Source organism: Pyxicephalus adspersus, chromosome 11 (genome assembly GCF_032062135.1).
Source record: "Pyxicephalus adspersus chromosome 11, UCB_Pads_2.0, whole genome shotgun sequence".
Taxonomy (NCBI): domain Eukaryota; kingdom Metazoa; phylum Chordata; class Amphibia; order Anura; family Pyxicephalidae; genus Pyxicephalus; species Pyxicephalus adspersus.
The window spans coordinates 47581273-47608997 of NC_092868.1; the positions used below are offsets into that span (position 1 = coordinate 47581273).

The following is a 27725-nucleotide window of genomic DNA, read 5'->3' on the forward strand; positions in this document are numbered from 1 at the left end:
TGATTTAAGCTGCGGGACATTGCACGTTATCCTGGTGGTAGTAGCCATCTGAAGATGGGGACACTGGGGTCATGAACAGATGGATATGGTCAGCAACAATATTAAGGTTGGCTGTGGCATTTTAACAAAGCTAAATTGGTACTAAGGGGCCCAATGTGTGCCAAGAAAATATCTACAACACCATTATACCAACACCATACAAGGCAGGATGGATTCATGTTTTCATGTTGACACCAAATTCTGACCCTACATGAATGTTGCAAAAAATGAGACTCATGAAACCAGGCAATATATTATCAATATCCTCTTGCCCAATATTGGTGAACCTGTGCAGACTGTAGCCTCGGGTGCCTGTTCTTAGCTAAAAGGATTGGCACACAGTGTCGTCTCTTGTTGTTGTAGCCCATATTCTCCAAGGCTGGACATGCTGTGCTTTCAGAGATGCTCTTCTCAGTGGGTATTGGAGTTACTATTGCCTTTTGATCAGCTTAAACCAGTCTGGCTATTCTCTGACTTTCAGCATCCATTTCACCCAAGTGCCCTTTGATGAATATTTTTCAGACTATTCTCTGTAACCCATAGAGATGGTTTCTGTTAAAATCCCAGCAGATCAGCCGTTTCTAAAATACTTAGAGCAGTTCGCCTACCACCAACAACAATGCCACGTTTTTAAAGATTTCTCTAATAAACAGGATCCCAAAGGTAAAGCTGGAAGCCAGTAAACATACAGATTCTCTGCAAAATCTACCACATCTCCCAGCTTAGTTAGGTGCAAATTCCATCCTGCTGTAGTCTAATTACTTAATAACCAAATAGCCACTGCTAAAAGCTGAAACCCCCTTTAAGATTGCTTCACTTTATTTTCTCTTTTGTGCATGAAAAAAATAAAAGAAAAAAATAAACAAAAAAAAAGAAAAAAAAAGACACAATTACAAATAAAATGCTTATATTTTATATAAAAATGTCTTTCAAAGTAAAGTTCTAAAGGCATTTGAGATCTATACACAAAAGCACCAAAAGATACTGAAATAACAAAAATAAAAACGAAAAAAAAAAATTCAGTGCAAAATGTTTAAAAAAATAATTGTAATCCTATCAAACACTGGAATTTCTCCCCTCAGAGACCGAGGAACACATAACAATTTGCAGTTTGTATAACTGAACATGAACTCAATAAGCCAACTTGGAATAATTGAAAAAAAAAAAATAAGTAAAAAAAAAAGAAAAGCATAACGTTATGCAAATAATTTTTGATGCATTTTCAAAAGGCAGTCATTTTAATTCTAGACTTGGATAATTCATGTACATGACAGACGGATAATCCACAATGCTTGTCATAAGTTTTATAGCACACAGCTAATAATATTAATAATGATAGTTATTATATTCCTCTAATAGACCGGACAGTAGGTTGCTAAAATGTGCTTCTTGGGTGCCGAACACAGATGATCGGCGCTATTAGTTAACAGCCATTCTCTAGAGTCAAAAAAAATGCCTAAGGCACCGGAATTCCAGAAGATAAAATTTAAAAAAAAATCAAAATAGAATAATCAGATTTTCGTCTTCATCCCTGAATGATTTTTTACACTTTTGTTGACGTACGTTGAAGAGCGCCCACCATGATGAACCGACACTGAACGCAAAGTTTGGCAATAGGATGGCAGCTAGAAGGAAATAAAAAATAATACTACTAAATCGCAAGTCACTGCTGCTTGCATCCTTCCTTCTTGTCTTTGGGTTTATTGCGTCCAACTTTCTCTGCTTGTCGCTTTGTCGGTGGTATAAATATTGGATCGGTGCCATCGTCCATAAAGTCGTACAATCCATCTACCGGGACGGGTTGGGTCTGTGCCGAAACTGGAAATTCTGTAGATGCGATGTAGATGAGATTTTGTCATTTATCAGAAGATGCATTAAAATGTTGATCAAAGAACTATGCTGCCTTAAATACAGAGTACATATCTCACAGCATTATGTTTGACCTGGTGAAACATTATATTCTTCACAATATGAGCGTTTCTTCTTCAAGGGTTAAACAGCTATATAAAATAATTTGACATAATAATATTCGAGATATGGGCATCCCTGCTCACGCTATATTTTGTTCTTACCAGCTTAAATTTTAGGGTTTTCAAATGACATAAAAAGGATTTTAGCAATCCCTTTGAAGAAGCAGTTATTCATAGTTTGAAAAACTGCGAAACGCGTGGACATTTCACTGATTGTAGAAATACGTTTTTTGTCCCAATACAATTAAAGGTTACATATAGATCATTTACCTTTCCTGTCTGATCTGTATCTGTTTAATGTCTTTGTTTACTTTCTATATGTATGGCTTTTTAATGGATTGATTGGAATAAATATATGGTTTCATCAGATCCAACTGATCTTTTGTGTACAATTACGTTACTACTCACCACATAGCAGACAAAAAGACAAAGATGGGTAAAGTAGATTGGACTAAGGTAATTGGTTTTGTAAAGTAGAGCAGAGCACAGTCCAGTGTAAAAGAGTACAGCGTACAAGAATAGTGCAAAGTAGTGTAGGGAAATGGGGTGTAGCATTTGGTAGGGCAGAAAGGACTGGAGTACAGCAGCAGTACACTAGGGTGGTGGGAAGTGGAGCACATCAGGAAATTGGGGAGTGAGTGAAATACAGTAGAGCAAAGAGAAGTGGAGTACAATAGGCTTCTGGGAGGTAGCATACAGTAGTAGCAGAGACTGGAGTGGTTTAGGGTAGATGGTAGCAGGATACAGTAGGGTAAAGCAAATTGGAGTACAGTAGTGTAGGGTATTGAGGGATGAAGTACAGTATGGTGATGGGTAGAGTACGGTAGAGTGGCAGGGTGATGGTAGGGTATAGGCAATGGGGTACAGTAGGTGATGGGTAGAGTATGGTAGAGTGGCAGGGTGATGGTAGGGTAAAGGGAATGGGGTACAGTAGGGTGGAGGGGAATGTAGTAGAGCTGAGTGCAGTAAAATGAGTTCTAGTAGGGTGATGTGGAAATGGAGTATGGTAGTCGGCAGAGGAAGAAAGTGAAGAGAAAGCGTAATATGCTCCTACCAAGTAAAGTGCATTAGGGTCGTGGACGGGGGAATGGCGAAAGGTAGAGATGAGTACAGACATACAAATGGGAATATACATATGGGGTTTGTGTAAAGTGCAGATTTGCAGACTGACAAACTAGATGGCTAAAATTTGGTTATTTATCTTCTTTGGTCTAATAATCTGGTAGTACAATTGTTTAAAAGTCCTGTTATCATAGGGTGCATTGTAAATAATTAATATTAGGTTTGTATTGTGAGACGCAGTCTAAAAAAAAGCAGCTAAGCTGACTTCAAGCTTACAAGATCACATCAGGAATATGGAGAGAGTTACAGAATATTCCAACGTTATGACTGGTATTCAAAACGGGAAGTAATACATTTTGAGTATAAAAACAGATCACTACACACATCATGAGCAATGTGACTTTGTGCACCTTGAGAGCAGACGGTGAACACTTCTGGATGTGACTCCTTCTTGGATTTGAATGTTGGATCGAGTTCCTCTGCGATGTTCCTGGGTGAGCGCAGCCTGTCAAGAATGTTAATCAGAATGAATTATTAATATCCTTTGTAAATCAGGCAGCCTAGACAAATCTACTAAAAGTTAGAAGCTGGCAAGTTTGCAGCTTTGGTCTCATAAGAATCTCATATGTAACATTTGTCGGCTGTCATACATTTATACCATATATATTAAAACTATAGTCAATTTTTTCCCTCTGCTCAATTTGCCACATCATTATTACTTACTAGGAACGTAATTTGTCAAAAAAAACATTTGAAACTTTAAATTCAGATTTTTTTCAGTCTTATAGGGAGCTGAACCAGCAGAAAGTATTACATACTTAGATCTTAACTTTGAGCAGCATGTTTTTTCGTTGTATTGAGAACATTGCTTCCAATTGCAGCGTAAACCAAACAGGAACACTGCAGTGGGAGATAAAAATGTTTTATTTTTCCTTTTTTTTTTTCTAGTTCTCCCTCTGAACAGGATATAACCTAACCATGTATTATGGTGATGGACACCTTTATTGTACTGTAGGAGAATTGTTATTTTTTCTACATGACATCATTTTGGGACAAAGCCTAGTATGGTAACTATATGGGCAATATTAAGGTAGAAGAAAGACTTATTGTATATTGTGCCAGACTGTACTTCTGCTTTAAAGTCCAGCCTAAGCTTTAATGCTTTAGCCTGGGCATTCTAATATTTTTTTTCCTTGTATTTATTTCTCCTGGCATAATCTGTCCTCAGTTTGTCCCATCACTTTTTTGTTTGGGCATTACTGGGTAAAAGAATGAGGGGGAATGTCACAGAGAGCAATAACAGAAGTTTGATATAACCAGAACAATGCATAATTATTTTTATTTTAGAAGCCTGTGGTTAAGAGAAGCCCACAGGTGTTCAGTGAACAGAACAAAGTTTTGGCTTGTTATGCGTTGAGCAAAAATGTTTCTACCTGGTGCATAGATCCCTAGGACAGACAAGAAATAGGTTACCCTTAGATGGACACAGGTAGAATAAAGGGTCCAATGACACCATAATCTAGGCTGCACCCCGATGCTAACATGCAAAGCTTTGTACAGTCTCAGGGATTTTGAGACGCATGCTTTTAGCTTCTCGTGCACAACCACAGCCTGCCCTGAGCAATAACTAGCACATACTGAATGTAATGAGTACACTTCATTCAAGATTTCCACCGACTGATACTGGGACACAGCCTACAATGTGTGGGCCATGGATATTTTTAGCAATGTGATTTCTCAAAAGTAGTAAACTAACGTGCAGCAAAACCACTGTTAGCAATGAACCACCAGAAACCTTACCGCTTAGCAGAGGAGGGAAATGTGGTGCAGTCATAAGTTCCGTTCAGTGGGGGGGATGGTGGAGGGGTCTTGGTGTTAGGCCAGATTTGTGGAATGGAGACAGGACTTCATCTGGGACAGCTAAAGGTCAATGCCACCAATGCTGACCTTGCAATTATACATAGGTACTGATGGACTAAACTAATAATTGGCTTTCTGTTATACAGTTTGTCTCCCACCTGGGGGCTAAAAGGGATGATCCAGCCACAATCCTAACCTCAAAGTTTAACTTTATTCTGGTAAGTCTGATTTTATTCAAAGAGAAAATAACAGAAAATAATTTTAGTGGAGTGATTTAAACTTTTGACAATGGGTTTGATTTATTAAAGCTCTACAAGATTGAAGAAGATAGACAATCATGGGAGAACCCGGGTGATCCAACAAAATGAACAGATTTCTTAAAAAAATAGCTGGCAAATGTTTTCAATCCTGGACCAGATTGTCTAATGAATAAAGGTAAATGGAAGGGCGAAGAAAGAAAACATCGCCAACTCCCTAATATTAAATGCATGGGGAAAAATGATCATACTCCAAAGCAAGACTACAGTTACATTCTAACCAAAGAACGGAATACAGAGCTACCGAGCCGTAAAGAGAGAATTCAGAATATGAAGACTGATACAACATCACCAATTATCAACCTAAGGTTGTTAAAAAGTTATAAAGAGTTTTTTCTGTTTGAGCACTACCAATGCGAGTCTCCAGTATGATGTATCTCCGTATATATTCTCCCCTGAGAAAGCACTACGTTGGACAAAACGCGTCGGGAGACTTCTTATTTGATATTGGTTTGGTGTCATTTATGGACTTGCTAATTACCGTTTCTATAACAAGAATACCTTTATTGTAAAAACTTGATGATTGCATAAATGTTTGTATGTTTTTTTTTTGCCACAAAACCCCCATCTTTTTTACAATATCCAGTGTATACATGGTAACCGTTCAAGAATTTTTCCCTGTGCAAGCTTGGACCAGATCCATTGTAGGTTTTCTGGATCACCCAGGTTCTCTCAGGATAATCTATCTTCTCTAGTCTTGGAGAACTTTAATAAATCAGGCCCAATGTTTTAATCGCGGTCTGTGCTTTCCAGTTGTAATCTCCCAGTCATTTTCTTGTATGGGTGTCACAGGGACAAGAAGTAAGGAACCCCCACCATTAGGGACGTTATAAGAAGCAGAAACCTGCTAACATAACATCCAAAACTAAATAAACCATTTTGGCAGTAGTCAGGCTTTAAAACCTCTGGACTGCAAACTTACTTAGTCTGATCACAACTTGCTTCCACGGCTGACAGCTCCATTTTCTCAGGTGTGTGACACTCAGTCGGTGATGCCAGGCCCTCAGAGTCCAAGCGTCCTTGGTTATAAGAAGGCACTTCATTCTAAAAAAGAACCAAAAGATGGTTACCGAATCATCCCAGCCAACACAAATGTTCACAATCGCTGGTTATATCCACTTATCATTCTACTCCACCCTATAGGGGATGAAAGTGCTAAACTCTGGACAAGGAAGGGTTGGTACTACGATTGCAAACAATGGCCGATAAAATAATGAATAAATAATTAGGCCACTGGAAGGAAGGAATCTTAGTGAAACTCCATTAACCAATAGGAAACAACGTTTGTAGTTATCCCATATAAGCCTCCCATGTTTAGCCTGCTCTTGGGGACCACCATCTTGGATGTGACATTGGCAGCCCCAACATATTGTGACAATATACTGTATGTCCAGCCTCTCAATTATATGGCACAGCATGAACAGTTTATAACTTTATTTTTCAGACCATAGAGTGTCAGGAATGGCTGCACACATCCAAATACACAAGCATCTGATAGTATGCCTTTCCTTTACCGGTGGCCCTAAAGTGATGGCATTACCACATTACAACTGTGACTGCAGCCAGCATGCCAGTTCATTGGGGATGGCGAATGTCGTCCATCAAACCCTCAGGCGGTGACTGATCAATGACTGATCAGCTGCCCAATTACAAGATCTTCATTTGCTACAACGCCATTAAATGGCAAGCCTGCCTCTGGCATGTATGACTGAAGGTATAATCAGCATTGTTGGGCTTCTTCTTTAATGGGAAAAGAAGGAGGAAACAACAATCATTTATGATGCCTTTTCCCCATAAGCTGCAATCATTGGGTTTATTTTCAGCTTCCTGCTCAGTATCAGTTGAACAAATGTGGTTACTTATTAACGAGCAAAAGGGAACAGGCTTTTACAGAAACTGCAACTAGGTATCTATAAATGTCCATGCCTAATGCAGCAACACAGGAAATACTGTATTGCCTTCTTCTGGTAACTCACATAACTCGGCCCACCAAAATAGTTCAGGTTTTTGAGGTTAGCCGGCCCTGCAAACATTACATGGTATTATTTTCTGCTCATATAAAGCCCAGATTGAGCCATAGTATATACCTGCGGATCCAATCTTTATAGAACATGTAGACCCATACTGAATGGCACAGTTTGCTAAAGCACGGTGTATTATGGCCAAATGCAATTTATTTTACTTTTTTGTACTTTTCGTTTAAGCTCACAGTTGATAATGTCCTGCAGTCTCATTGCAGTAACCTTCTGTCTGCATTGCTCAGATGGGATTTGCTGATGGGGACAACAGTGGGCCATTTCTGTGCAACATGTATTAGAACAGTGAATTGCAGTCCAGGGCTGAAAGCCATGTGACAGGGTGACAATTGTGGACAGAGAACCGTCATCCTATAATCCAAAGCATCTTAATTTGGATGTCCATGGCAGGGATTCGTTTTAACTGAAAGCTGCAGATTTAAAATTGAACATGACTTTTAAATTGACATCGCCAAGTTAAAGCTCATATAAAGTTAAAGTAAACGTGTCATCAGTGAAATACTGGCATGGTCATCTTGCTTCCTAAGATACAAATTGCTTCATTGTTTTAAATACATTTTCAAACTACTGACCCAAAAGATACATGCAGCTCAGCCAAGTCAGAATTGCAGCTCCATGAATAGATATATAATATAGATTTATATAAAAATGGCATGGAGGCCAGAAGAGCAGCATGAGTCCGATGATTAGCATTTTCACAAGTGGTTAATGAAGGCAAAGGGACAGATCTGATGGGTCATCCTTAATGAAACCTAATAAGACTCAGTTGAATGGTTCACCATCCACACTAGGCATTGACTCACTAGGGAAAAAATATTGTAGCAATGAAGTGAAGGCACCAAGACATACCTACAGCAACCTCAAAAACCTTGTTGAGGACAAATCTTGTGCTGCTCAGCCAAGCAAAGCCACAAAACTTCCGGGCATTATCTGAGTGTATGGGTAAGCTCTGCTCCCACACATTCCTCTGATATTATAGTAAGACTTCCTTGGCCAGCGTTTGCAGACCGTGAATATTCTTAAGTGAATATAATAAAATGAAAAAACTTGCTCAGAGCTCGGCATGACAATGATTGGCCACTAAGCCCCCAAGGACTCTACAGTGAGAATAAAGGACAGGGCTGCAAAGTGATCCCGTTACTTTTTCTAGTCCAAACAACCCACAGCTTCACCAGCATTATTTCCATACCCTGACCATTAATACTTCCAACATGGAGGCACCCTGCTCTCTCTGCATTATGATTATTCTATACTAATCAAACTCTTTAAGATTTAAGCAGGTAAATTATGTACAAAAAAGTTTTAAAACTTTACTTGGGAATCGATAATCACCCATTGACGAGGCTTTACCTTTAATCCTAAGCTCTTTTTGTCGGAGAAGCTACAGATACTACCGTCATCATCGCTGTCCCCAGGCAGGTCCAGCTCCTCTGACCTTCGATGGGCTCTCAGCTCTTGCCGCTGGATGTACTTTGCGATCTCCTAATGTAGGACACACACAAGAGGATTACTGCAGTAGGTTTCACGTTTCCAATCAAAGCACCAACATTTGCCTATTGTAATTCTCCAGTAAATCCCGGGAAGACACAAGTAGCGAGGAATTATAAGGAATTATTTATTATTTTGTCTAGGTTTAAAAAACAGTATTATGGTTTATTTGTATGCCTGTTGGTGGTGACTGTCCTCTCCTTCCATCTATGTGACCGATATTTGTCTTCTTCATCTTCCAGATGCCTGGTTCCCCACCGCATGCTTTGATTTCTCCCTCCCAACCTTTTTTTTATAGAAGACAGAAATAATTAAGGGCCAGTTGATAGAACCACAGCCAGCAGGGAGAAACAGAAATTTGACACACCAGAAAGCATCTTAAATGAAAAAAATTTACAGAGAGCTTAGCTCTGCAAGCTGAAGGTTGGTGGTTGAACCGGGTAGTGCTAAAGGAGAAGTATCCAATTAAAAAGTTCCTATTAAAAAAATGTGGTGCAGCATAAACCATCTACATTGCAATTTTCATCAGTTCCCCTGGAAAGCCCTACAAATCATGCCAGTGAAATCAACCTATTGCAACTTTCTGTAATGGGATGACATTGATAGAGCATTGGTCCTGGATTCAGTGCAGAACGCATGTAGGTTGTGCCTGATGCACTGCAGTGAGATGAGAAGATGTTGCAGCATTAGCTATGTTGATTCATAGCTGTGGTTGATAGTGATAAGTGCCATTAACCTTTTTCTTTTCATTTGAAGCCAACATTTAAATGAATTTGATCCACAGACATTTGTATTGCTTTTATTAAATACCGTATTTTTCGGACCATAAGACACACTTTTTTTCCCCCAGAAGTGGTCCAAATATAGCCTACACATATGCTGTTAAAAAAAAAAAGTTTCTTACCATGTTTCTCTCCTGTGTGTGTCTCCTTGATGCTGGCTGCAGCACGTGTCTGCTCCTGGCTGCAGTGCAGAGTGAAACTGAAAGTAACAAGCCGACATTCTGCACCAGGAAGCAAGCTGCTGATCCCTGCCCTAACAGAGATCCCTACACATAATTACCGGTAAGTGAACAGAAGGGGACAATCAATGGCATAGAGTGATCAGAAGGGGACAGTCATTGCATGGAGTGATCAGATAGGGACAATAATTGCATAGAGTGATCAGAAGGGGACAGTCAATGGCATAGAGTGATCAGAAGGGGACAGTCATTGCATGGAGTGATCAGATAGGGACAATAATTGCATAGAGTGATCAGAAGGGGACAGTCATTGCATAGAGTGATCAGAAGGGGACAGTCAATGGCATAGAGTGATCAGAAGGGGACAGTCATTGCATAGAGTGATCAGAAGGGGACAGTCATGGCATAGAGTGATCAGAAGGGGATAATCAATGGCATTCAATGGCATAGAGTGATCAGAAGGGGACAATCAATGGCAGTAATTTTGTCTTTTGCTGACTTTATTTGTTAATAATGGTTCTAAATGCTGCTGTTTACTTTACAGGGTTGATTACATGTGTTTATGACTGTGATGTTGGTTTTTAATGCACAAAAAATATTTTAGGACACTATTTGTTTCAGAATCTCTTTTTTCTTCATTTCCCTTCTCTAAAAACTGGTGCGTCTTATGGTCCGAAAAATACGGTACATGTAATGGATTGAAAGAATAATTATAATCAAATTAAAAATCAAAAGGAAATCGAATGAAGCAATATGAGAGAAAGTAATTGGATTTTTCGCTGTGTTTGATTTGTGGTTTCTTTAACTTAATTGTTCAATTTGAATTGTTTATCTGTTTTTTTTTCAATCAAGATGGTCAATTGAATAAAATTTAGTTTCAAAATACTATATGTGTGGTCGTACAGCCTAACCACTGACCAATTGGGATGGTCCACACTACCTTTGCAGAGGCTCCCCTCTGAGTCTCTTCCAAAGTTCCAAGAAGTTTGATATTCATTAAGCATGTTCCCTGCAAAGACATTTGCTGAGCCCCTAACAAATCATACTTGGACGAGTTCATCCATCACTAGTGGTGAGCAACTGAAGGCTTCAATTGGTTAACAGGAGGAGGTCCTGTAATTGAATGGCACAATCACACAATGGGTTTTTAAGTTCAGCTCCAAAGGTAACACTATTACTGATTTGAGAATTTGCCTTCTTAAGTTTTGGATTTAATTGGCCTTTAAACTTGTTCTTACTTCATCCTGTGCGACCTGAGCTGCCCTGAAGTCCTCATGTTGGTCGTGCCCTTTCAGTTTTGCCTGCAGAAGATAAAAAAAAAAAAGAAGTTACTGGCTGTGGTTTTTCGGCATATAGTCGGTTAGATTAAGTACATTTACTTACTACGCGTTTCTCCTCCTCTTCCTGCAGCCGACGAGCCAGTTCTTCATCCTGTAGGAGCTGGTCTGAGCTTCGGACATGCAGTTCAGCCATCTTCCAGTGCAGAGGGTCTATGTCAAAGCTCGGCCCAGTCTCTTCACCTTTTTGGACACAAAATGTATCAGGTTATGCATATTCCTAAATTGGTTCCTTAGTACCTATTGGTGTGAACTAAGTAATGTTCAATTAAAAAAATATCTTAGCTCCTGTTAATGTAGATATATCAGAACCACATCTTAAAAGCCTGCTTCCCACACACAATGGACCTGATTTATTAAAGCTCTCTAAGACTGGAGAAGATAGACTATCATGAAAGAACCTAGCTGATCCAGCATACCTGAAAAGGATCTGGTCCAGAATTAAAAACATTTGCCAACTAAAAGAAAATGATTCTAAAGGAAATCTGTTCAAGTTTTATTGGATCACCCAGGCTCTCCTATGATAATCTATATTCTCTGGTCTTGGAGACCTTTATGTGCAGACACTTGGAAGACAATGCAGCACAAATGGAAAAAAAATCAATGTATGAAAGTGGAGAGGGACTTCAGTGGAAATAGCTGGCATTCCATAGTCAAACAGGGCTGCAAATGCTAGTTGGGAATTTATCATGGTATTTACCCTCCTTTTAAAAATGTTTTCTTTTGCATACCTAAAGTGCTCTTACTGTTAGTATTCCCTTTTCTAGAGTCTCTTTGCTGGACTTTCTCTATTTAAAATGTTTAATGAACGTGTATTTGCTTTTGTTAACCTTTCCTGAAAAATGTTATTTATCTGACTTCTCTTCTGTTCTGGCTTCCATGCCTTGCATCCTTTATATATTCATAGAGCTGCAATTCTGACAAACTCCCAAGTGCTTCTTTCCTCTGTAAGTATTCACTTTTTTACAGTCTTTTATCTTACCTTGAAAAACCCTGTTTAAAATGTATGTTCCCTTCATGTCCACCAAAGGGGTGGCTACACTACCTAGCATGGTCTCTCTATTGCCTAACCATAACCATCTTCAAATGCATGCTTCGGGGTGGGACTACATGCCAATACTCCGTCAGGCAGCACAAAGCACTGAAATAGAAATCATTTCCCAGCTCCACGCCCAATTGACAGCTATACCTTTGTACGCAGCCTCCCTTCCATCCCTATATTATAATTAGAGATGAGCAAGCGAGATTTTAAAATTCGATCCCACGGCGAATCTGGCTGTTCTTGCTTAACGAACATATAAGCGAGAACGGCCTGTGTAAATTCGGCCATCAAGATCGAATATTTTGGGACCTGCAAGAGCAATTAGGGGAGTGGAGCTGACAGCTCAGCTCCCCTGATTGATTTTGCAGCCCTGTAGTATGTGTTCTTGGATAGGGATTCTCTATCCAAGAACACAGGAGTACCGCGGCTGTGCTCATCATGAATGAATGCAGCCGTGGGAATCATTCTGTGATGATCCCCACGGCTGCATTCATTGATGAGCACAGCCGCGGTACTTACACTGACAGGAGGGAAGTACCGCAGCTGCATTCATGAATGCAGCTGTGGGAATCCTCCTGTGTACAATCCCCAGGCACTAGAGGTTAAATGAGGGCTTGATCTTCGGATGGGTCCGTGAAATCGGTTCGACAAAATTTCCCAGACCCATCAGAAGTTCGAGGAAATTTTTGCGAGAATGTCAGAGGCATTGTCGCTTATCCCTAATTATAATGTGATCCTAACAGTGCTAGATCATCTGACTGCTGCATGGCCTGTGCACTGCATACTTCCTGAGCAAAAGTTTGTGGAAGCTCAGGAAGAAAACTTTGAGGTACGTATATGGATATAGGGAAGAAAAAGAGTTTATTTGGAGCAAACTTGTGGTAGAGCCACTGAAAATAATTTGTAAAGTACAGCTTATTTTACAAAGTTCTTTCTGTTTAAAGTGGAACTAAAGAATCCACAATGTTGCAGGTTATTATTGCAGAGAGGAGCAAGCAATGTCCCATCTGCAACAATCCCTCCTACCTGCCTGATCGCTTCAGGAATCTGGCAAAAAGCTGAGCTGTGCATGCATAGAGTCAGCACTGGATGCTAGGATAATCCCTGTCAATCCCAGCTTCTGTATATGCTGGGAATGAATATACTTCCTGCAAGAGAACAGGGACAGGTTAGTATTGCAGGTTTCGTAGAGCTGAGGACCTGTTTTGTTAAAGGCATAGTGGAATTCTGGTAGATTTGGATTTTTTTCTACTTGCAATGTTTTTACTGGATCAGCCACATGGTAATGTGCATATCTAGTTGTACCGAATACTTTTTTGTCCAGTCATTTTACTTTAATCTGCACCAACGCATTTAGGCAAAATAGTAAACCTTGCATAGGATATGATTTTCAGTCAACCTTTATTACACCCCTTACACCGTCAAGTTGTAACATGACAACCAAATTTTTTCAGAAGTCACCTTTGTACGGAGGAAGGTCCTTATCTAAAGAGTGACTCTGGGGATTTATGCTTTACCGAGAACCAACATTGCGTTAATGTGAAAGAAAAAAAATATCACCTCATTAACTCTCCATAACTGCCGTAGCAGAAATAAATCGCGCTTGTAAACCTATCATTTGGTACTTAGAAGGAATCTGAAAGATGATTGCTTTACTTTCCTTTTGAAGGCTCCGATTGCACTGTCATTTGATGATTTCTTTATAAAATCCCAAGGGGATTTCTCTACCTGGCTTTGATCACAGAAAAGTCCCTGGACTGTCACAATGAGTAGAAAAGGCACCATTATGAGGCAATCCGAGTATTGTTAAAATGAGGGAAGGGCAGGGAATTAAAGGGTCATTCTATCCAAAGAGATATATTAGCTATAAATGCATTTGATCAGATCTTGTCTTAGATACTGCAATAGTGAGATCTGCCAGCCATAAATATGAACTTTGTTCCTTTCTTAATGAATATCAATGCTCTAGGTGGATCTCAGTCGTCTTGCCTATCTACTTGTACATGCATATTAATGCATAAGATTCAATGCACACTTGAACAGCAGAAAATATTTCCTTGATTTTATTATTCAAAAAATGTCAAAAAGTTTTAGCAGTTACTAAACTGAAAAAGAATGTTTTACATGGTCCAATTATGTGAAGAATCCTTCATATTCTTGGTACCGATTCGTTTCTGTATCCCTGAGAGTCCCTGCCTACTTTTGTGTAATAAAGGTGGTGGGAAACCCTACTAAATTTCAAAGCAATTGGGCAGACCAGGGGAATGCAGTAAAGAGATCAATACACTTAAAAATAGTCTAGCCTTTGGATCCAAAAAACAAAAGTTTGTGGGCCAATCCTTAAAAATGAATACAGTCACTACTTCTACAGTTTTTTTTTTACTACTACTCAAGTTTAGTTGCTTTATGCCTTTTTTAATAAATCTTTACAGTTTCTGGTACTGGTGACTTGATGGAGCAAAAATTTAAGAAAGCCAATGTGAGTACTGGTTCCAAGACCCCCCTTTATTGCCTAATCTACACCAACAACTTCTAAATCAGACTCTAAAGGATTATATAAAGCTTAGATTGTGGGTAAACCGAGTAGTCTTTCTGGCCATTAAAGCATCATTGTTCTTCCATGGCATTTGCAGATCACCAAATAAATGGACGGACTTGGCCACAATCCCAATCGTCGAAGACCTGTAAAATATAGCAGCCCCTGGCTCATTGCTGGTTTGGGAGCTTTACCTGTTAGTTTAAAACTCTACCAATATAATTTTACTCCATTACATATGATAAGTCCATAATTATAAGTCATCAGAGACATTTTTTAAGGAAGTACAAGTGACCATGGCCATATGTAAAAGGTGTTTCCCATTCCATCATGCAGCAGATTTGGAACCCTGCAGCAATCCCATATACCCATCATTGGGTTCCAATTCTCACAAGGGCTATGGATACCCGTGGTTATGAACTCCCACTTTGTGTTGTCTGGGACATTCTGGTGATGTTCCAAACAGATAAAAGAAACATTTCAATTCTAAAAATCCATAGTAGGCATGATACAAATATAAAGAAACCATGAAAACAATACAATTAAAAAGCAATGGACACTATTCAAAATACAGCAACATTGATACCATCGAACAGACAACCGCTGGTCTTCCCTACTGGACACAAGCTACTTTCCAGGACAAGTGACAGATACTCTACTATATAAAAGTCTTCAAATTTGTGGGCTCAGGTGTTTTCAAGGAAGGGCATGATTAACATTACAGCATAAAAGGCCATTTTGGATTATTGTGTTTTTTGAATATTGTGGTAAAAGCTTGGAGAAGACATTTTTCTGTCCTGGCATGACTATGCAACTGCAAACAAAGCCAGCTCCATAAATATATAGTTTTAGGAGTTTGTTGCCATTTTAAGGCAGGCCTTCTTGTACTGAACATTACTGCCTGACCTCACAAATGCTCTTTTGGCCAATGGGTACAATGTCCCCTAGACTTTTTCCAAAATCCTATAGAAATCCTTTCTAGAATAATGCTCATGGTTTTGTAATGTCCAACAGTCTATCATTTTTCTAAAACCCTACAGGGGTACAGTTAATGCCTACTGTGTTTTTAGAACATTCCCAAAACTTGAGAAGTTTTGTTTTATTATGAGAAGTTATATCTTTGTGGACTTTGAAATCTTAGCTGCTAAAAATAAAACTACCATACAGAACTTCCTGTACTAATATGATCTACTTAATACCTGTTCTCAAATCATGACTTGACATCCTAGAAGAGTGATTATTTGAAGATCGGTGATGATGATGATGATGGTGGTGGTGGTGTTCTCGATTTTGGTTCCATTGTGAACGACGACTTCTTTTGTCTCTAGCGCAATGTTCTGGGTAGTCATCGCTATCAGAGCTGGAGCGCCTGCACCGATCAGTATGGTGCTTGCAGTGTTTTTCACGGTGGCCTCGGATTTTCTCATCTTTGCGAACTTTATCCCTGTCATGGGTCGGAGTTACCTCAATGCCACTCGGATGGCACGGACTCCTCTCTGATGAGTGTCTAGGGTTTCTGTAAGAAAACTGCGCTTGATCTTTGCGACCTGACTCTTTCCACTGGTCTGAAGCTTTGGAATTTTTGGAGCCATTGCTGTCATAGTGGACTTGACCAAAGGAGACACGGTTGGGATGCATTCTGCTGGGGAGTTCCTCAGAACGTTTAGGCATATGCTCCCTCTCAGAGCTTCTTGGACCTCGTATGTAATCTGAGGAGCTTGTGAACTTAGAACTATCATTTTGAAAGGAGTAACTTTCCTCTTCGTCATCATTGTCCAAGAATGGCAAGCCACTTTGCTCTTGTTTACACATGCAAACACAAAGTGTAGGTTAGTAAGCTTTAGACACACATCTACAAAATGTCTACAAGCAAGAAAAGCCCTTGCATAACATCACAGAGAACAGATCTGACTAGACGGAAAGACAATACATTAAGTAAATGTGTATTAGCATGATCACAAGGAAATATTTGGCCTAAAGGCACATACATGACTCAACAGACAGAAATTATTGGCATGCAGACTCGTGCTGAAGTGGTTAGATCTTGCTGCATGCTTGTTAAAAAGACCTTTCTTGTGTTTCCTGTGCAATCTACCCCAATAAATCTTTTAGGCATTGCTGGAAGCTGGCAGGGTGGGTTACCCATTGGCTAGTGTTATAGTATCCTGACAATCCTGACGTCTCTGCACTTGAACCTTAGCTCCACTCATCCCTACTGAGTGGAGTAGGAGCAGTCAGATTCCAGATTCCATGGGTCCAGTGGGATTTATATAAGTAGACAATCCGGGAGGGTAGGCAACGCCACAATAAGTCCTGAGGGATGCAGGTGGCCACCAGGTGACTTAGTTCTACCAGTATTCACCCATAAGACAGATGGTAAACTTACCATCAAACATCTAAGGACTTTTAAGGCAAATGTTCTCATACAATTTTACTTATAAATTCAACAATATTTTTATTTATAATAACATACAGTCTTGTATAGGAAAAAAAACATTAATCCTAATTTTTTTTTTCTTGCTCAACGCATTTTGTGGAACCAGTCCACTTCTTCGGGAGAAGATTGGGAACTACAATTACATACAGAACATTGTTGAATTTTTAAACAAAACTATTTACCTTAATAGTTCTGATTTGCTTGATGGTAAATTTAGCATATCTGTCTGTTTTGGGATGAGACATTTAGAAACTATCTAAAAAATTGTTTGTGAAGCCTACAGCCCACAGTTAACAAATGGTTTTCATTTAGTTGCTTTATATATATGCATAAATTTATTTTACAGTATAATATATTAGTATAAGTATAATAAAGTTTGAAACACAAAGTCATGTAAAAATAATAAATTGAATAAATTAAAAAATCTATACATTTAGTTTTTTTAAAAATCTATATATTCATTTTTAAATTTTTTTTTCTTCAAAAATACATATTATACTCATACTAATATATATACTGTAAAATAAATGTTCTTGAAAACAATGTACTGCTTTTACACATATAAATCCAATGTATTGCATTCAATACAGTTATTTTGTATTGAATGCAATACAAATGGATTTTAAATTTCCCGCCCCGCCGGCAACGTACACATGCACCGACGTCACCGGGAACTCCCCGGTGACTCATCGTGTGCAGAAGCCGGCCGGAGGAAGAAAGAAGACGAAGATCGTGGCGATTGACAACGCAGGAAGCCGGCGGATCAGGTAAGGCTGTATTTACTATTACCTCCCATAGGATTACCTATTCCGAGTGTGACTCGGGGTTACCGCTTTTAGCAACTTTTTTCTACCCCGAGTCACACTCGGGGTTACCTTTAGGGAGGTAAAGACAACTTTGTATTCTTCCTATCATTATTAACTATTCATTGGAAGCCATCTGTCTACATTTTATGGCTTATATACACACACCAAATATTTTCCTATAACCACAGGCACAATTTTATTTTCATCATTATTATTACCAACTGGAAGCCAAATCATATTTTCCCTAGTGCTGAACCCAGAAGTTATTTTAGGCTGGGTGGGAAGAGGAGGGTCTCAGCTCCTGTATTGTGACACAACTAATTAATAATCACCCAAAAACAGCCGGGTGGTTACTGCAAAGAGCTGGGTGATGCACCCGGCTGGGGAGAACACTGTTCTTATTTTACTAATGATTGCATTTAAAGCACTGTACAGACTGTGAGAGCAGGGAGGTGTTGCTGTCCTGCCCTTACCATCATATACATTAAAGCCACCAAAACCTTCTACAGTAAATGGCTGCTGCAAACTAGTGAAGCATGCATTTGTAAAATTAATTGGCTCAAAATGGAGAGTCTAGTTTTATGGGCAATGGGCCATTTTTTGTGGCTGAATGAGTGGTATAACAATTTGCAAATAGTAATATAGTCCTTAATGATTTTGCTATTTTTTTCCATTAAATACCAAGACTGCTATCTTATAGGAAACTTTTGCTGAGATAATCAAAAATTCTCTGGCTGCCTTTCTGGATATTACTATATTATGAGCAATCTTTAAAAACATACCTTGTAGCCCATTCAAGGCCATTCATGTCAACAACAATCTTCCCATTGCACTATATTTGAATTGACTAAATTTTAGGCTATTTGTATTACCTTGTAAATTTTTTCTTTTATGAAAGCCCTGTAAATGCTGTTGGGTGCCGCCATATTGAATGTGACTCAAGTGGCTATGACTCTTTCCCCAGCATCTACTTACATATTTACATAGGGATGTGAGGGGAACTGAAGCTGGGTCAGTGCACAGTAAGTAGGGCTGTGTTAAGGAATTGACTCTCCTGGAATAGTCAAGTTCCAAGGCACATTGCAAGTGAAATAAAATGTAAAAAAAATATCAATTTCTGTCCATGCTGCCTTAACTGGCACCATATTCAAGAATTATACAATGCTGTCCACCTATTGATCCTGAGGAATTCCAGCATGCAAAATCTATTATAATAATATTGCAGAGAGAGGAAGGCTGCACAAAACACCACATTCTACAGCAGCCTTTCTCAACTTTTTTTTTTTACCATGGGGGAACCCCTTGAAATAACTTTCTTCAGGGAACCCCTCCTATAATTAATATATCCACAGCTCACAGTATATTAGTGTGGTGGTCATTAGAAAGAGCTCCTCTTACATTGCTGGCCATTGGGAGGAAAGTCACCCTTACAAAGCCAAAAAGATCATTGGTGTCAGTTAAATTGACCTGAGAGGTACAAATTGCTCATGGAACCTCTAACAACCTTTGAGGGAACCCTGGTTGAGAAACATTGATCTACAGAATGACTTGTGTCCTGCCAAGGTAGTGAATTGCTCATGGGACAGCTTACGCGCAGCACGGTCATTTTAAGTTTCATAATCATTTTTTGTAATATCTATATCTATAACAATAAAAGCAATGGAGGAAAATGTTTTAAACTTTTATTTCATATTCACTTCCTTTTAATCCGTGGCATTTTTCTGGCCCTCATTGTCAGATAAAATTACAATATAGAACTGTATTGAGCCAGTCACGCCCCGCTCTTCTTTATCTAATGCAGTAAATTTAGAACATAAGATCAAACAGTTAACCTTGCCCAATATTATTGCAAAATTCTGAAAAATTCCAGTGAGTCAATGCAGTACTCCCCTATCAAGTAGCACCCTTCATCATGTCTGAATCATATCTGAGCAGGTGGTACGCTGTTACATTATGAGTCGGCCCTGCAACCCCCTAGGGCCGCATGTCAGTAATAGATCATTCCTACCTGGCAGCCCCTCCTGAGCTTTCCGCTGCAGCTCTTCCTCTTCTAGCTGCTGAAGTCTTTTGGCAATTTCCTTTAAAACAAAAAGATAAAGATTGTGAATATGCATCAACAAAAGCGTCTTTCACTTGAGATTTGAATAGATCCTACATGTTCCAAAGTGTTGTACAAAGCAAAGTCAGCCATGGCTAAATATGGGGCAGGGTTCTATTAAAGAAACTGTTTTACTGTATTCAGTAGAGACATTTGCTCCTAGCTAGTTTATGATAGGGTTGGCTCTGGTCTCCTGCTGTTCCGCTGCTTCGATGGCTCAGCCATTCAAACTGCTGAAGCCAACGGGCAACCCTACCAGGCAGGCAAATGGCACTTTCAACTGCAGGAGCAGCCACCTGTGTACTGCTGTGGGCTCCAGGCTCCTGTTGTCCTGCTGCTCTGTTGACTCAGCAATTCAGACTCCTGAAGCCAGTGGGCAACCCTACCAGCCAGGCAATTGGCACTTTCAGTAAGAGGTCAGTAAACACAGTTCTATGCATGACAGTACCTATTTAGAACTGAAGCTGGCTTATTATCAGAAATTGGATTAACAAGGAAAATACTCATAAAACACATTCCAAACAAAGGTTTGCAGATTCCCCAGTGGTACAGTATGGGTGACTGTTCTAAGTTTGCATTTGACCTGCTTTGCATTTTGGATTCAGCAGCTCCTATTGAAGAGCGTTGGCATAGCAGGTCAAGCACAGCATTTTGCTTTATATTTCACTTTTAAACACACACATTTTAAGCACTACTGATTCACCCCAACCCTACTTTGGAATTCTGCATTTACACTCCCTGGACGAATGGCAGGTCATACGATGTGTTTGTCATATGAACGCAAAATGCAGCATCTGACAACAATAATCTTCCACACAAACCCTTAATCAGACCTAAAAAACAAGTGTTTCAACACATTATGAGACAGGCAGTGGAAACAATTAGTCCATAATTATGTCAGAGGGGCTAAAGAATAGGGGAGTTTGGTTTCGCTTCTTCTTACAACACGACCATAAGCAACTCTTTCCCAATAGGCTTTCTGAGGTCATGGTGACGGAGGGGCAGCGGATCAGCAAAAATACAAAAAGACTGTGAGAACTGAGAGTCATAAACATAACCACTGCTGCTCAATAGAAGTACTACAATCATTTACAATCTTACCCCGACCATTTCTTCTTGCTTCTAAAGTCAGTTTTGACAGACGTGGAATGCATTGTGTGCACCCAAACAAACCTGTTCTGCAGAGTGGATTATCATAGGGTGCTGAATGACAGTGCAAAATGTAATGAAAACAAAATCTTGCTGTTTTTTTTTTTTTTTAAAGCATCCAAAGGACCGGATTCTTTAAAGCTCTCCAAGACTGGAGAAGATTGAGTATCATGGGTGAACTTGGGTGATTCCGCAAACTAGGAATGGATCTGGTCCAGGATTGAAAACATTTGCTAAATAATAGAAAATAATTTACCGAAACCATTCCAGGCTTGTTGGATTGGCCAAATTCCCTATTTTATTTTCTCCAGTCTTGGAGAGCTTTAATAAATTAGGCTCATTGTCTGAGAAGAAAAGCCTGTCCCTTGCCAGGATACCACAAAGAACAACCCTTGTTTTGTGTGTGTGTGTGTGTGTGTGTGTGTGTGTGTGTTTTTTTAGAAGTTCCTCATAGCTGCTACAGTGCTTGGTCCATAGTTCTTCAATCTGCAGAGAGACCACTGCTTTATAAAAGACAGCAAGCAAGGAGCTGTAGGTGAAGGGTAGGCATGACTGGGGGTCTCAGGAGAGGCAGCAGGTTACAGGGTTGAAACAGTGGTCCCCAACCTTTTGGAGCTCACAGGTCACTAAAAGCACGGACTCTGGACCATGCATGCGCGGGGAGCCATGCGTCAATCAAAGAGGAAGAAACTTCCCCTCAGAGTGATGTCATGATGCCAGAACCTGCCCACTCTTCCAACCCACCCAACACCCTGAGCCTGTGAGACATGGTCCGCGGCTCTGGCTGGTGCACTCCCCCAAGTGGGGTCCTTCTCCCGACCCTGCTGGGGGGTGCACTGGCCAGAGCCATGGCCCACCTGTCAGATGGCCATGGCCCACTAGTGGGCCGCGGACCAGGGGGTTGGGGTCCCCTGGGTTCAAAGATGGTAGTGAGATAAGGAGGGAAGGATGGCTAGGATTTGGAAGAGGATATGAGGAGCAGGAATTGAGAAGTTATATTAAGTTAGGGTCAAGGTGGGGAAGGTCAGTTTCTGGAAGATTTGACGGGAGAACAGTTGCCGTCTGCACATCCCTAAGAGGTTGGGAGTCAGCAGAGGTGTAGTGGGGGCAATTATAGCTCCTCTCCTCGTGTGCAGAGGTGGGGGAGACCCATTTCAGCTTTGGTGTCTCCAAAATGGTGAAAGTAATAAGAGTTGGTGGTTGATGAGGTTTTAGTCTGGTTGGGTATGATTTTACCCTTGATGGGTATGGTTCATGAGGCAGTGTAGTGCAAATGGGAACACTGGTAACAATTTCAATGCTTTGATGATGTGTAACTTTCACTCAGGTACAATACATGGTGGAGGCATAGTGGTCACAGTGAGCATTAAAGTCCATCTCAGCCCAATTATTTTCTATTCTGATTTTAGATAAGGTAAGGAATAATTCAGATTCCTGGTGTTTTTTTTTCCCACACCCCCTACCCATCCCCAAACTTTGAGAAATTTACATTAGCATAAATAAGCTTCCTAACCTACCATGTGACAAAGCAAAGCCACCAGGTACCAGCATATGGGTTTTGAGGGCCACAGTTTTTGTGCCAAAATACCAACATAGTGAAATATCCAGTGTGACATAACAGCATGAAAATCATACATACAATATTGGGTATTTCTACAGGTTCATAACTAAGGCAGCTTCTAATGCGTTCCACCTCTGTTGGTTTTCTTTAGGGGAAACTCCTAGAAAACTCTTGTAACCATGTTTGTGACAAGGTTATGATTGAGGAAATCATTAGCTGGTCATTTGAAGAATGAAGAGAAAGGCTAGGGGGTATTTTTTTACCAGGTCAGAAAGGTAAGTGGGACAAGAACTGTGGAGGGATTTGTAGGCAAAGCACAGGAGCTTGAATTTGATTCTAAAGTGAAATGGAAGCCAATGGAGAGAACTACAAAGAGATGCAGCAGAAGAGGAGCGGTGGGAAGGATGGATGAGTCTGGCTGCAGCATTCATAATAGATTGTAGAGGAGAGTCTCGGGTTAGTGGAATACCAGAGAGGAGGAGGTTACAGTAGTCCAGACGAGAGATGATAAGAGTGTGTATAAGGAGTTTGGTGGTCTTTGCGGACAGGTAGGGATGGATTTTGGAGATGTTGTGCATGTGAAAATAGCAGGACCTGGAAATGTGCGGGGTAAATGAGAGGGCAGAATTGAAGGTGACGCCAAGAACGTGCCTGAGGGGAGGAATAAATACCTGTGTTATCACCAGTTAAAAATATTGTTATATTGAGGGGTGTGTCCGTTACTCACCTTTGCCAGCATAGAGCCCTGTAAAGGAAGACTAGGAATACACTTTCCATTGAACTTGTACTTTGGAGGGCTGTGTCTATCCAGGTCAAAGTATACTTTAGGTCCCTTGCAAAAAAAGAGGTCTGGCCATTACTCAGCTAACCTACTCATTACTCATGTCATAGAACATTACAGTGTAAGGGAAGGAATACAATTTCCACAATGGGGTATTATCAAGGTGAAGAAATAGGGGTGTATACCTGCCTAATTGACCTTACTATACCACAAGGTGTGTTCCTAAACACTTCCTGAACAGCATAGTGACTGAATACAGAACAGAGAACAAGGCCAAAGAAAAGGTAAGATTCTGCTTTATGCCACTTTGGTAAACTTCTGGCGTTACACGAGTAAGTAAAAATGATGTGTAATACTTCATACTGTCATAATTCTGCTTCATCCTTTAAAAAGAGGAAGTCAGCATTACAAGTGTGCGTAATACAAATCAGATGTTAAAAATGTGCAGTTACATAAAAGGATCATGAGAGATGAAACAAGTTCTATTTATAACTATGGGTTCCATTAGGCCTGATTTCTTAAATCTCTCCAAGATTGGAGAGAATAGACTATCATGGGGGAACCTGGGGGATCCAGCAAACCTGGAATGTATTACTACTGACCTGGCTAGACACACACCTCAATGATAAGGGGTCAATACTCTGCTACGCCAGCATAAAGCACTGTAGACGAAGGGCACGAATAGCATTTATACCAAGAAGCATCTTAGGGCATTTCTAAGCACAATTGTGCTTTCCAAAAATATTTAAAAACTGGAAATATAAGTCTTTAATGAACTGACACCCATAAATACACCTGCACATCACGCATCATATTTGAACTGATCCTTTTACATCCTCAACATTTAAAATGCTGGCATTAAATTGATTCAATAGAATATATTATTCTGAAGTGATGATTTTTTTAAATAGATTTTTTTAGATATTTTGTATTTGCACAACCCATCGTGTATTTGGTAACCCTTTAGCTAAATCTGGGGATTCTTGGTGGCATGTGTTCGAGAAAGAGGTCCCAGGTGCCTCTAAAAAAAATAGAATCGAAGATGAAAATTGTTACTAGAGGATTGTTGTAAAAATGAAACATAGAATGAAGAAACTTTCATGCAAATTAATTGTCTGAATGAAAATACTAAATTATGTTCAGGAACAGGAAGAAGAATGATGGGGACCATTCATGGTGAAAGCTATGGGGAGTTGGTACGTCCTGTAAAGGAAATATGCTTCATCAGGCTGTATTTCCATATGGTAGTATGCATGGTCATCTGACATGTACTTTAAAGAGAACCGGTCTATAAACTTTTCATCGTTACAAAAATTTCCTAGACCACTGTTTATAACCCATGGTTCCATGGATCCCTAGGGTTCCTCCAGAGGATATTTGAGATTCTTTGATAAATTTGGTCCTTTCTGTTCAACTTAACTGACACCAATAAACTTTTTGGCCATCTGTAAGGGTGACATTCTTTCTAATGACCACAACACTATTATACTGTGAGCTGTTCATATTGTTGTTGTTAGGGGTTCCCCAAGACCTAAAAGTCATTTCAAGGGTTCCCTCATTTTAAAAAAAGGATGAAGTCTGTTCTAGAAGATGCTATGTGCTATTCACAAATTTCCAAATAATTACCCGTAGCTGTAGCCACACTTGTGTTGACAATTTAAAGCTGTAAGATTGCTGTTGGGAGCCACCATCATGGGTGTCGGGCAGCAGTCCCAGAGATGCCACTCTTAGCATTGGTTCTAAAACTGGGAACCTAAGGGTACATGGGTGCCATTAGTAGGGTTGTGGCCATGATTAATTAATAACACTCAGACTTACCCCATGCCAAAGCATTACAAAACATTACCGCATCATCCCTTCTGAAGTTATGTAATAAATCTTTGGCTAGGAGAACCAAGAGAATTTAAAACTAGGCAATGACTCTATGGCAGGGGAGGATGAGCTAGGCCAGCACAGACTGTAATAAAGCACTCCTAGAAAAGAGGCCAATGCAGAGGACTGTCCTAGAAAACTGACTATTTCTGGAGAGGTCAAGTTTGCTCGTAAGTGAATGAAAAATCATTAAAAAGAATGTAAGAATTCATTTAAAATACTTGATTCTCCTGTGCTTTTATCTTCTGGTATTTTTTTCAAGTGCATATATAACTAAAATGTGTTCAGTGTTCTCACCACTTTTTCAGTAACCACTCGGCTTTTTTTGGGCGTTTACTGAAAAGTTGGGTCACAATACAGGGACCCACCTACAACTTTTTCCCACTCAGCACCACTAACCAATATCCCTAAGGCTTGACTATGGGTTATTTTAGTCCAACTCAATACATGTAGATACATTCAAAAGGCCAAATGTTAAATATTTGACTTGAAAAGGCTCCACGACTAAGCAGTGTATAATACAGAATTTCTGGCACAGAAGGTCAAATATTAAACAGAACATCTTTCCCATGTTTGTCCCGATTGGGCACAGATATCGTAAACAAATTCTGTGTTTGCTAATATAGTGATGGGTCACCTACATATAACTGCAAAAATAAGTAATTATCTAGGAACTGTTTCTTGTAAGACAACCAATTCTTGGAATTCAAGGTCTGCCTTGTCATCAGGCAATAACAGTCTTATCAGCAGGTGTTCCTCTATTCTTTATCTTTAAATGGCCTTCATACCATGCAGAACATATAACAATCAAAGGAAACAAATACTTTCCCACCAAATAAAGAAACTGTGATTAAAGACAAAGAGAACCTGTATACTAAGCAGAGTATTGTTTGGAAAACAGGTGGACATTGTACTATTATAACCTCCATCTTTCTTCAGCTGGGTCTACAGAAATGCAGCTACTGAACATTAGCAACGCTCAAAGAAGGCAATAGGATTTCGTTGATCTGCCCCAAATGCATATCAAGTGCAAGAAGTTGCACCCATCAGGGAGGTGCAAAGTGTGCTGCTGTATTAGGACCCCATACCCTGCTCAGTTCTGCATAGGGGTCAACCGTTGGCTACATCCACCACTGGCCCCCATTGACATGAGCCTTTATCATTATGGTAGGGAAGGTAGATTTGTGTCTGGAGCTCCTCATAAACTCTGCATCATTACAACACGATATCTACTTACTAGATCCGGATATTGTAGCTAAAACAAAACTCAAATTTATCTGCAGATGTACACTAATGGTAAACACTGGGAGAGAAATGATTCACATTTTGTGGTTTACATAAAAACACACAGCTATGGTGGTACTTTTTGATAAATAATCCAGGATCCTCGAATTCGTAAGAAATATCTTCAGTTTAATGTTTTTAAGAATTAAAATGTCAGAGTGATGAGTCATATTGTCAATGAGTTATTGTTTATCAAACCTTTATTCTTAAAGCAGAACATAATGGACAGGCAATACCCCCCCCCCCCCGCAATAAAACATACCAACCTGCCTGTTCCCTACTTTTCCCTACTTTTTAATTAAAAAAAACATTGAACTGTTGATGTCCTCTGGGGCTGCCGGAACATTGTGGGAGTTGCTTCATTCTGGCCTTGCCAATCAAGGCAGCCAAAGATTGGGAAACCAGAACAGAACTGGGTAAAGATGGGTTTCGACTGTCTAGACACTAGATTATGTTGCCCAGGACAAACGTTCATGATCCAACTGCTGAATCACTAAATGACGGACACCAAAGATCACGTGTTTTATTCCCGCCAATACCCCCCTTTCCAAACAATTATTTGGAACATGTGCACAGGCCTATTTATTTTATTTTAGATGGACAAATTGTGGCCACCTGATATCCAGATCACAACTTTTTTTTATTCCCCACATTCGGAATCCTGATCTCCACATTTATAACAACATATCCATAAATCATTGGACCAAAAAAAAAAACTTTAATAGGACTTTTTTTTGGTCCAATGTCTTACGATTTAGGGATGTGTTAAAATTAATTGGGGACCTAAATGTTGCATTTTAATGTATAACATATTGATAAAAGTTCTGTGTTTATTCCCTGGTGATCAGGATTTCAAAAACAATAATTACACTAAAGTACTGATTAGAAACTCCATTTACTTGGGTAGCTGATTGCACCGAAAATGTGTGGCCATGTTATTGTTGAGGGTGTAATAAAAGGTCAGAGCAGATTGTACATATGTATACACACACACTGGTCACTTTATTAGGTACACTTGTTTTTTACGCAAATCTATAACCAGCCACCCAATTACATGGTATCAATCAATGCATTCAACTATGTGGACGA

General features: G+C 39.7%; 1 protein-coding gene across 3 annotated transcripts in view; it reads right to left on the minus strand.

The window, feature by feature from the left end:
• Nucleotides 1–840: 840 nt before the first annotated feature.
• Nucleotides 841–27725, minus strand: part of LOC140340391 (uncharacterized) — a 68232-nt gene continuing 41347 nt past the window's right edge. Inside the window, exons 6-13 of one of the 3 annotated variants that reach the window (XM_072425552.1) lie at nt 19900–19969; nt 15848–16447; nt 11117–11253; nt 10972–11034; nt 8617–8766; nt 6171–6292; nt 3482–3576; nt 841–1866 (exon numbers count right to left, since the gene is read on the minus strand). In XM_072425552.1, the coding sequence (XP_072281653.1) occupies nt 1703–1866; nt 3482–3576; nt 6171–6292; nt 8617–8766; nt 10972–11034; nt 11117–11253; nt 15848–16447; nt 19900–19969 (1401 nt within the window). In that variant the 3' untranslated portion in view covers nt 841–1702. The remainder of the gene's footprint in view (nt 1867–3481; nt 3577–6170; nt 6293–8616; nt 8767–10971; nt 11035–11116; nt 11254–15847; nt 16448–19899; nt 19970–27725) is intronic. The other 2 variants (XM_072425553.1, XM_072425554.1) reach the window with 2 other exon arrangements.